We start from the raw sequence: 12,299 nt of genomic DNA on the forward strand, positions 1-12,299 counted from the left end.
TATTCTTATGGTTTAGATGTTAAAAGGGAGAGTGCATTCAAAGTCCTGCCCACTCTGCTTCCCCAATCAATATTCAAGAACAGAGCAAAGGTCTTCAGACTCACAACCACAGAATCCTGGAAGTCATTCATTTGACGTACAACCTGTAAGTTTCTTTTACTTTTTCTACTCTATACACTGTAGGGTACAACAGGGCTAAAGGCCCACCTTAAGACAAAATATATACGTTGTATTGAACATTAATGGAGCAACAGATTTTGTGTGAAAATAAATCATTCAAGTTGTTTATTTTGTTTAAAAATCTTATAAATGTATGAGGTGACAAGAGGGGGCCTTTTACCCCACACACACAGTATTGATACAAATACTTCAGCTAAAATAATGTTGTTGTTTTTTAATGTCTAAGTTAATACTTGTTAAAAACAATCACTTTAGCAAAGTTTGTACTGTTTTCTGCTTAATTTAAAAAAGAAAAAAAAGTGTTCAATAAATATAGGCCTACTGTCCTTAAAATATGTTAATATAAAAAATATATTTTAAAATACAGAAATAAAGTCATTTTAATAAATAAAGATTCTGAAAGTATTGAAGGAGATTCAATAATAATTGAAAATATATTTACAGTAGTAGGCTAACAACAAATGATATTTTATTATATGATAAATATCATGTTTTTAAATATGATGGTTTAATTCTAAACATTGTGATAATCTCTAATATGGACACATACATAATGTATATATTTATAACAACATAATAAATAATATTTACCATCTAAATCTAACCTTGTCACGTGAACAAATGGAAAAGTCAGCCATATTTTAATTATCATGTTAATTACGGCGCCTTTAGCCCCAACAGCAGGGGCGCTTTTTTCCCCAAATACATACTTTTACATATTATTTCTTCATTTAAAAACTGTTCCTTTAATTATCTTAAGCAAAACTGAAAATCATAAAGAAGGCCTTTGTCTCAAAATATATGCATTGTTTTTAGCGATTCTCATTTGCTACTTAAATCTACAACATTTAAAAAAACTAAATATAAACTAAAATATAAGATCAAGTAATCACAGAATCAACTTTGCACTGCTGCGCACGATCGCGTCAAAGATCAGACAAATAAAATCGTGCATGTTGAAAAGCGAATGTTTTGCAAAGTGCTACGCCACGTTTTTGTGCCATCTAGTGGTTTAGATGAAAATAATATCAAAGGTGCCTTTTACCCGGGGCGCCTTTAGCCCCGTTGTACCCTATTGTGCAAAAGTTTTAGGCCACTAGTATTTTCAACAGTTAAAAATGGTTTTCAGTCAGTTATTTCTATCTTTTGCTGTAGTGTGTCAGTAGGAAATATCAGTTTACATTTCCAAACATTCATTTTGTCATTAATTCTAATAATCCAGTGAATGTCTGACAACAGCCAGTGCTCCACACAGATCGGATCTGATCATCATCCAGTCTGTCTGGAATGGCATGAAGAAACTGAGACAAACTAAATCCAGATGAATTATGGCAACATCTCCAAGACGCTTCAAGAAACCTACCTGCAAAGCTACAGTACTGTTAAAACACTTGTGAAAAAATGCTGTAAAATGAGGATGCTGTCAAAAATAATGTCATAAATAGATTTTCTTTATCAATTAACTTCTATTAACTAAATTAAATCAACATTTGGTGTGATCATCCTTTAAATTTAAAGCAGCTTTTGCCCTCGGTGCACTTGAGCAGAGTTTCTCATGAGCTTTGCAGGAGGTTTCTTGAAGCATTTTGGAGATGTTGCCACAGTTGTTCTGGATTTAGTCTGTCTCAGTTTATTCTGTTTCTTCATGTCATTCCAGACAGACTGGATGATGACCAGATCATGTCACTGGATTGTTACAATTAATTGCAAAATGAATGTTTGGAAATGTAAACTGATATTTCCTACAGACACATTACAGCAAAAGATAGAAATAACTGACTTAAAACCATTTTTTTTTATTTAGCTGGCTAAAATACTAGTGGCCTAAAACTTTTGCACAGTACTACATATATATATATATATATATATATATATATATATACACACTGGGGGGCTTTAAATACCCTGTAATTTATGCCATGTTGGCTGGATGAAATTTAGGTAGACAACCAAGAAGTGCCAGTAAGCAGAAAGAAACCTAAATCAGTAACACAATAGTTTTAACACAATAATTTAGTTTAGTTTGAATGAGTTTAGTTTAGTTTAGTTTACCAGACCCAGTTCACAGGAAAACTCAGATGGTTTGGCTGATTTCCATAAAATACACTTAAACATTATTTAAGTCAACTTAAATGTTACAACTTGTAAAAATGTAAGTTATGTTGCAAGACTAAGTGTTGTGTAATTAATAGGTGGGGACCATTCCTGCACATTTTGTGCCTTGGTGACGAGACAACATCCCACACCTTCGCCATTGTTTCAGCCATGCCATTGAAACGGACTTGTTGCTTGAGGCTGTTTATCTTTTTCAAGTCCTTTTTTTGTGCTTGATGTTAGCTACACTAACATCTTCCTTCCAGGAAATTTCTCCAGCATGCAATATATCATATTGATGGACATGAGTCTTCATGTGTGAAGTATTTGAGGGCAACAGTTTTTTCTGGCCACTTGTAACGTTTTAATTTTTTGTCACATGTATTGTCTGTTGTAGGTCTCTTTGTTTGGCTTAGGTTTAATGGCACAATGTTTGGACTGATTCTCATGTGGCAATAATCAATTTCATACAACCAAAGTTTTGTTTTTTAAAGCAACTGATCTACAAAAAACATTTTATTTGTGTCTGTAGGGATTGGGTGTAATGTGTAACAGTATAGCACCCATTCAAAAATGTTTTTAAAAAGAAATGTGAAAACTCATTAAATTGATATTTACAGTTGCATTTTTTGTGTTGTGTAATTGTATTACAGAAAAATAATTTTACATTCCTTTGTGATTATTTATTATTATTATTAGTAATATTGGTAAATATAAACGTAGCAACGCAATGAGACGACAAATAACCCAATGTTTGGGTAATGTTTAACCCAGCAACACAGTTAACCTGACCCACTGGTTGGGTAAAATAAACAACCCAGCACTTGGGTCAAAACAACCCAGCGCGTGTTCTGTCCCATAGATACCCAGCAGCTGGGTTAAGGTTGGGTTATTTTTTAACCCAGCCATTTTAGAGTGTATATTTATCTTTATTGAAGTGAATTAGGTTTAAATCGCTGTCATGCATGAATGAATGATATTTTTGCAATTTACACCTAACAATCCACGATGATCACATTACACAAAACTGAAATTGCACGTCAAAATAACACATTGTCATTATTTTTTGAGACCCCCCCCAAAATTTCACAAGTTTTCAGGGGAGCCCATGTCTTATTAAGGGGAGCCAAGCTCCCCCAGCTCCCCCGTAGTTCGCACCCTGGCGCCAGCCACCCAATAGCAATATGATTTGTGCTTTTGGTACTTTTAATATAAAACAAAGTCTCAGCTTTCAAAATCAGTTTTATAGCGAAACACAAATGATGTTTCTTACAATAATGTGTTTTTCAAGCTCTTTAATGATCAGATTGCTGTATTTATGTGAATCAATTCATTTTCTTTTTTACTTTTTTACCAAACTTTCAATTCCTCACATGTAGCCCATTTAATTAATAAAACATTCTAAAGGTTGAAGTGGACTCCAACTTGTAAACATAAGTTATATTGTTTTCTTTTCTGAGGTATAAGCTGTATGCTACAACATTAAGTGCCTATTCACAAGCTGTAAATGATTGGACAAAATATTTAATGCCTTTCATTCATACGCCACCCACCCAGTAATCGCAATAATTTTGTGCTTTGTTGCTTTAAATATAACACAGCTTTCAAATTCTGTCAGTTTTATCACAAAATACAAATTATAAAGGTTCTTCCTCTTTTTTTCTAATTTATAGCAAGATATAAAAGTGAAGGAACATCAGAAGGCATGAAAAAACAGTATACCCTAATTTATAATGAAAATGTCTCAATGTAATCGGAAAGATGACTGACTCACATGCCGCTTAAACTGGAGCGAAAACAGCACTGTCACGCCACATTAAAGAGCGTGAAAAAATACATTTCACCATAAAACTGACAGATTTTGAAAGCAGAGACTTTGGAATATCTCCCAGTGCTCCCAATCCGGGCCATTTGCATGCATATCTCAAAATATTACAACTTTAATCTTCATTCTTGAAACATTTCGACTTCACTCTCATAATCTTAGATTTTTTTTAACATGGCACTAAAACGCCGCCCTATTATATTATATATATATATATATAAATAAATAATATAGTAATTTTTATGTTAAGTTATCATGGCAAATGAGTTATGTACAGGACACCAAAAGGCACCCTACAGTGATATTGACCCAAATATTAAAAGTAGAGCAGATTAATTATTGAAAAACTTCCCACATGCAGTGCAGTGATACGGTTTCTCTCTAGTATGAATCCTCTCATGTGTTTTCAGGTCTCTTTAATGATTGAATCTCTTCTACACTTATAAGGTTTTTCTCCAGTGTGAGTCCTCTCATACCGTTTTAAACAGTTTGCTGAAGTAAAAGTCTTCACACTTAAAGCACTTAATCTCTCACAACAGTATGTATTTTCTGATGTACTTTTAAATATTGTAGACATGAAAAGCTCTTTCCACACAAATAACATGAATGTGGCTTCTCCTTTGAATGTACATTCAGGTGTGTCTTCAGGACTGAAGCTCTCAAAAATGTTTTGCTGCATTGAACACATGCGTGGTGTTTCTCTCTAGTGTGAATGTTCATGTGTTCGTTAAGGTTTGATGATCGTGCGAAACTCTTTCCGCACTGATCACAAGAGAACGGCTTCTCTCCAGTATGAACCCTTATATGCTCTGTAAGGTGTTTTTTTATTGTGAAACTCTTCCCGCACTGATCACACGTGTACGGTTTCTCTCCAGTGTGGATTCTCTCATGTGTTTTCAGGTCTCCTGACCGACTGAATCTCTTGTCACAGTGTGAACACTTGTATGGTTTCTCTCCAGTGTGGATGATCATGTGTTCGTTAAGGTTTGATGATCGTGTGAAACTCTTTCCACACTGATCACACGTGAACAGCTTCTCTCCAGTATGAACACTTGTATGCTCTGTAAGGTGTCCTTTTCGTGTGAAACTCTTCCCGCACTGATCACAAGTGAAAGATTTCTCTCTAGTATGAACTCTCATGTGAAGCACAAGATGATGTTTGAATGTGAAACTCTTTCCACACGGAGTGCAGGTGAAAGATTTCAGGACTCTTCTTTTCTTTAAATCTTTCTGTTTGGTTTGAGAGCAACTAAAAGGTTTTTCTCCAGTTTTGACATGATTTTTCTCCTCAACTTCACTCAATTCTTCATTCTCTTTGATTTCTTCAATCAACTCTGAAATAAAAGTAAAAACAGTTTGATTTTCAGAAACTCTCAGTAATCCTGGCGAACCCTGATGTAACAGTGAAAAGTAGACGATTGCTATACCAAATTTTGGTCATTTTGATCATGTCCCTAAAACGCTCAATGAACGAGGTACCATGATATACCAATTGTTGTTATTATTATTTTAACCCTTATGTGGTGTTCATATTTTTTTTACTCAGTGTTCGTGAGTCACTGCTACAGTCCCGTGGTGGACCCGCTACAGTTTTGGATTTTTAATTCAACACAATCAAAAATTATATGTTAAAATAATCAACAGATGTTTACTTCATCCCAATTACAAGCAATATAAATGGCATATATGGTCAACATTTGCCCTTTACCTTTGCTAGATCACATTTATGAATTAAAGTGCTACAACCTTGTGTGGGAATGGCAGAGGCAGAAATACAAAACTCACACGTACAGTCACACTCTTACAGACTGTCTCTCTCTCACACAAACACACACATACTAATAGCAGGCCCAGACAATAGGAGGACAGAGTGAAGGTACACAGGACCTAAAATGTCCACTCTTTTATTAGCCCCGGGTCCAGTGGACTTGATCACCATGTATGTAATATAAGTGTGTAGTGGGGGTGTACAGTGAGTGGTCATTGAAAATTTGTTCTGATATACACTAAACAAAATTATAAACGCAACACTTTTGTTTTTGCCCCCATTTTTCATGAGCTTAATTTAAAGATCTAAAACTTTTTCTATGTACAAAAAAGGCCCATTTCTCTCAAATATTGTTCACAAATCTGTCTAAATGTGCGTTAGTGAGCACTTCTCCTTTGCCGAGATACTCCATCCACCTCACAGGTGTGGCATATCAAGATGCTGATTAGACAGCATGATTATTGCACAGGTGTGCCTTAGGCTGGCCACAATAAAAGGCCACTCTAAAATGTGCAGTTTTATCACTCAGCACAATGCCACAGATGTCGCAAGTTTTGAGGGAGCGTGCAGTTGGCATGCTGACTGCAGGAATGTCCACCAGAGCTGTTGCCTGTGAATTGAATGTTAATTTCTATACCATAAGCCGTTTCAGAGAATTTGGCAGTACATCCAACCGGCCTCACAACCACAGACCACATGTAACCACACCAGCCCAGGACCTCCACATCCAGCATCTTCACCTCCAAGATCGTCTGAGACCAGCCACCCGGACAGCTTCTGCAACAATCAGTATGCATAACCAAAGAATTTCTGCACAAACTGTCAGAAACCGTCTCAGGGAAGCTCATCTGCATGGTCGTCGTCCTCATCAGGGTCTCGACCTGACTGCAGTTCATCGTCGTAACAGACTTGAGTGGGCAAATGCTCACATTCGATGGCGTCTGGCACTTTGGAGAGGTGTTCTCTTCACGGATGAATCCCGGTTTTCACTGTACAGGGCAGATGGCAGACAATGTGTATGGTGTCGTGTGGGTGAGCGGTTTGCTGATGTCAACGTGGATCGAGTGGCCCATGGTTGTGGTGGGGTTATGGTATGGGCAGGCGTATGTTATGGACAACGAACACAGGTGCATTTTATTGATGGCATTTTGTATGCACAGAGATACCGTGACGACATCCTGAGGCTCATTGTTGTGCCATTCATCCACGACCATCACCTCATATTGCAGCATGATAATGCACGGCCCCATGTTGCAAGGATCTGTACACAATTCCTGGAAGCTGAAAACATCCCAGTTCTTGCACGGCCAGCATACTCACCAGACATGTCACCCATTAAGCATGTTTGGGATGCTCTGGATCGTTGTATACGACAGCGTGTTCCAGTTCCTGCCAATATCCAGCAACTTCGCACAGCCATTGAAGAGCAGTGGACCAACATTCCACAGGTCACAATCAACAACATGATCAACTCTATGTGAAGGAGATGTGTTGTGATGCAAATGGTGGTCACACCAGATACTGACTGGTTTTCGGACCCCCTCAATACAGTAAAACTGCACATTTTAGAGTGGCCTTTTATTGTGGCCAGCCTAAGGCACACCTGTGCGATAATCATGCTGTCTAATCAGCATCTTGATATGCCACACCTGTGAGGTGGATGGAGTATCTCGGCAAAGGAGAAGTGCTCATTAACACAGATTTAGACAGATTTGTGAACAATATTTGAGAGAAATAGGCCTTTTGTGTACATAGAAAAAGTCTTAGATCTTTGAGTTTAGCTCATGAAAAATGGGGGCAAAAACAAAAGTGTTGCGTTTATAATTTTGTTCAGTGTATGGTCTTCACAGAAAATGAGCCAAGGCCAATGAGTCTGAGCTTGAAAAAATAATTAATAGTATAATTTTTCTTTTGATAAAAAGTGAAAACAGGTCCCACAGACCTGAACACCATACAAGGGTTAAAACATTATAGGCACAAATAACATGTTTCTACGGGGAGAACTATTAAATATGGTTGATCAACTACACAATTATCTAAAATAATGTTATTGAAAAAATTATCCTATTACAACAAATATAAATCAGCTTGAAGCTTTTTAACCATCAGCCTCATTAATGAAGAATGAAGAATAAACACCAACCTGTTTGCTCTTCAGTATGTTTCATTCTGCAGGGTTTGTGGGAGGAGCTTCACTGATGATGTAATCGTTGTGGGAGGAGCTTCACTGATTATGAATTTCTGTGTGGAAGAAGCAGATTTGCCAAAAACAACAAAACAGTTGCTATTTTTAAAAATAATTTACATTTAAGCATTTACATATTAGAAGCAGAAGAGACTAGAGCCTTACAAATACAAAGTGTTGCCTCTTTGCAAATTATTATATTACTATATTAAAAGTAAGTGTCGACACAAAGAGCACATTAATCTAAAATGCTCATTCAGTAACACTGCTCTCACATTCTATGCAATTATGTTTTCTGTCTTTCTATTGTTAACATCACTAACCATATTTTATTTTTCATTCTGCCTTAGTATTAACATAAGTTATCAGTCTATAAATATAAAAATATAAATAACAGTAAGAATGAAACAATAAAGCATAAACACCGACATTTGATGACACCCATCTTCGTTAAGAGTTCAGATGCAAAAGCCTCTAAGTGCTGTCTGAAATATTCTTCTAAAATGAGCAATTTTATCAGGCTCCTATATTTATGTTCAGTTATTTCACTTTAATTGCATAGAAAAGGCCCTTTACATTGCTATTACAGTAAAATTACTGAACCTAAAAAAAAAAAAAAAAAATGCTCATTTTAGATGAAAATTTCAGATGGCACTTAGAGGCTTTTGCATCTGAACTCTTCAATTACAGGTAAATAACTACACTAGAGCACATCTAAATATAGTTTGATATTTCTAGAGATTTAAAATATTCCATATGGCATACAGACTAATTATATTAAGTATTTAAGAGTATCTGTTCTTAATTTTATCCACGTAAAGTAAATACAACAAATTTGATCTGCGAAAGATAGACCTCAAAAGATAAATAACCGTATTAAAAAAATAGCAGCAGCAAAATTTGATATCGGTTCGCATCCATTCCTCTCACAGATCACAAGACAGTAACAGCAACATTATCACTCCAAACAATCATTCACACGAACAAAATACAAAATCACTCAGGACTCTATGAACTTAACATGTTTTCCTCACATGCTTGTTGCCTGCGGTTCTAAGTGACGTTATATATATATTACATAAACAAACTGTGTAAAGTGTATTTTACAATTAAATATGCGAAGACCGTGATCTGCTCACCTCTCCTCAGAAGACTCGACGCTGAGTGAACGCGCGCTAGCGGTGACGTAATCGCCGCGAGACTTCTTCTTCTCTTGTAGAATTTGCGGCAGACTAGACGCAACATCGGCGTATTGCTGCCCTCCTCAGGTCATCTGGATACTCCACTTAACACTTAGATCCTTGTATAAAGTCCAGACATATGCAGAAAATTGATAACGACTTTCGCTGACTTATAATCGATTGTATAGAAGCATTCCCCTGCTAAAAAAAAAAAACAATAGAATAGAAACCCAATAGAAACCATCACCGAAATTCCGATGGTTTCCATTAAAATACCATTATAAACCATTAGCTTTTCCCAGTAAAACCATTACAAAATTACTTTTTTTCCCAATAGGATTTAACATCCCACCAATAGAATCCATCACATGCCAGTAGACACCATTATAGTTTCCATTAAAACCAATACAATTCCCATTAAAACCATTACATTTTCTATTGTGTTTTGGGTAGGGTTCTATTGTTTTTTTTTTTTCAGCAGGGTCGTGACTCCACATTCATGATACAACTCTGAAAACATGCGACGTCTTGCTGCATGATGAATGTCACACATGGCTCACAGTTTCTTCTGAACAAAATTCAATGCACAATGACCCTACCTTAGTCTAGTTAAAACAACACTATCCTTTCTTTCTAACTGTATTATTCTATAATGCCCTACTATTGGCTAAACTGAATAGTAATATATACCTTTATATCCCTCATTCCATTCTTTTTGCCACAATTTTACTGTTCCTTCTTGGATAATAATTTTGCACTCAACTCTACCATACAAAACTTCCAACTCTACTTCACCTCTATTTACAGCCTTTCTTGCCATTTCATCTGTCTCGATCATTTCCCTGAACACCCACATGAGCCGGCACCCAAAGAAATCCCACTATATTCCCCATTCTACTAACTTGATTCAGTGTTACTCATAATTCTACTATTAAATCTGACCTAGCTTCACTTTCCCTTCCCTTTAATGCCATTAAAGCTGCAGATGAATCTGAACAAATGGCTCTTTTTCCCTTCTTTAAATTTAACTGAGGAATACTTATTCCTATTGCTGCTTTTCCACTTCTTAAATTCATTGAACCATCTGTAAATATATATAATCTGTCCAATTTCTCTTCAAATAACTATAAACCATATCCACAGGACTACCTTCATCCTTCTTTATTTGATCTAAAATACTAAGGTTTACTTTAGGAACTGTCATTAACCATGGAGGAACTGGAGGCCAAGTAATTACTGGTGCAATCTTAATATCATTCACTCCTATTTCCTGAGCTCTTTTACCTAATGAAGTCTTCCTACTCTCTCTTTTATTTCCCAGTGTTCTTCTAATAAAATCCTAGCAGGGTTAGAACAATTATAGCTTCTTAACTTAGTCCAATAATACAGAGAGAGTTTATTACATCGCATCTCTAACGTAGTCTCACCCTTTTCAATTAACAAAGCATTAAGTGGAGTAGTTCTCATTGCTCCTCCACATATTCTTAATCCTTTCGCTTGTGCAACTCCCAATTTCTTTAAAAACTTATGACAACTTCCTTATTAGCAATAGCTCTTCTAATATCCAAATCTAACACTAATATTGAGTCCATAGTAGATCTTCCAATTTTAAAACCATTTTGATACGGAGCAAATAATTCTCGTTTCTCTAGCATATATACTAATCTATCACCATACGTTCCATTATCTTACATAAAACAGCTGTAAGAGCAATCGGATGATACGACTTAGGATCATCTGCATTTTCCCCCGGTTTTAATATTGGGACAATTATTGTGCATTTCCATTCTTTAGGCAACATACTATCTTCCCATACTGCATGAATTAATTTCAACACTTACTGTAACAGTATCTTCCAACTGACGAAGAATTTGATATCCTATCCCATCTCTTCCAGGCATAGTGTCTTTCCTCCTACCAATGGCTTGTTTTAATTCATCCAATGAAAAACATACATTCACTGCCCTCATATTATCTTTATTATACTCAAGTTTATGCTTCTCATCTTTCAGCTTCTTTTCTCTTTCCTTTTTACTAAGTGGACTAATATTTTCCCAATTATGTACCTTCTTAATTATTAGTCTTGTACTCTCCTGTCATTCTACATACCAGTGCCCATAATTTCCTAAGATTTGTTTGAGGACCTAAAGTACCACAGAATTTATATTCAGAACTTATATTCTATCGCATACTCTTCCATTGGAAACTTCCTCAACCGTCGATATGCTTTGTTTCGAGCTAAAACTGCCTGAGTACAGATCTCATTCTACCAAGGAACAATTTGCCGTTCATTTGGACAATCAAACTTTGGAATAAACTCTTCTGCTGCCTGATTTAACATTTTAACATATATTATTAATCTCTTCCTGAGTTCTAATCCTAAATTCATCCCACCTTGCCTTTGAATAGTTATACTTTCCTGGCCTGAAATCCTGCTCTTTAAACAATTTCCTTCCAAACAAAATGCAAATTTGGTCTAAGCCACGTCTCCTGCACACATAACACATCTGGTCTTTCTTTAAAAGCATCAACAAATCTCTTAAACTCCTGCCCATTGGCTATTAGACTCTTAGCATTCCATTGCAGGACATAAAACATTTAATTAATCCATATCATCATCTAATGATTCAACTCTTTCCCCATTCTTACCTTTCTCTCGGATAAAAGGGGCTTGCTGGCTTCCTGCTAATCCTGAACATCTTTAATCTCTAGAAATTTGTCTGCTACCGCAACTACTTCCCTTGCAACATCTGATTTATTCTTAGCTCTCTCTATAATTCTCCACACAGCTTCTGAGAAAAAAGCTAAAAATTCTGTCTTTTTGATAACTAATGGAGTCATCGGGTATTTTTCCACATTCCTGTTATTGTCTTTCAGGCCCAACTACATGACTAAGACCTTCTCTCTCTATTCTTCTTACTGCTTCTGCATACGACATCTTATTCTCGTCCCTCACCTTCTGCACTGCTTCAGCTTTTGTACGGACAGGGCATTCCCTATATGCAGCTACACGAATTCCACCACAATTACAGCATTTAATCTGATTCTTACATTCTTTAAAATCAT

The 12,299-nt window shown here is 36.1% G+C and overlaps 1 protein-coding gene across 2 annotated transcripts; it reads right to left on the minus strand.

Moving 5' to 3' along the window:
• Window positions 1–4,502: 4,502 nt before the first annotated feature.
• Window positions 4,503–9,337, minus strand: LOC131537113 (gastrula zinc finger protein XlCGF8.2DB-like). 2 transcript variants are annotated; one of them, XM_058770390.1, is made up of 3 exons: window positions 9,192–9,337; window positions 8,011–8,108; window positions 4,503–5,433 (listed from the first exon to the last, which is right to left on the minus strand). In XM_058770390.1, the coding sequence occupies exons 2-3, from the start codon at window positions 8,033–8,035 to the stop codon at window positions 4,622–4,624; spliced, it is 837 nt and encodes a 278-aa protein (XP_058626373.1). In that variant the 5' UTR covers window positions 8,036–8,108; window positions 9,192–9,337; the 3' UTR covers window positions 4,503–4,621. The 2 variants fall into 2 exon arrangements, with proteins under 2 accessions (XP_058626373.1, XP_058626374.1); XM_058770391.1 differs by lacking the exon at window positions 9,192–9,337 and adding an exon at window positions 9,087–9,173.
• Window positions 9,338–12,299: the final 2,962 nt, after the last annotated feature.

The sequence above is a fragment of the Onychostoma macrolepis genome, chromosome 03, assembly GCF_012432095.1.
Source record: "Onychostoma macrolepis isolate SWU-2019 chromosome 03, ASM1243209v1, whole genome shotgun sequence".
Classification (NCBI taxonomy): domain Eukaryota; kingdom Metazoa; phylum Chordata; class Actinopteri; order Cypriniformes; family Cyprinidae; genus Onychostoma; species Onychostoma macrolepis.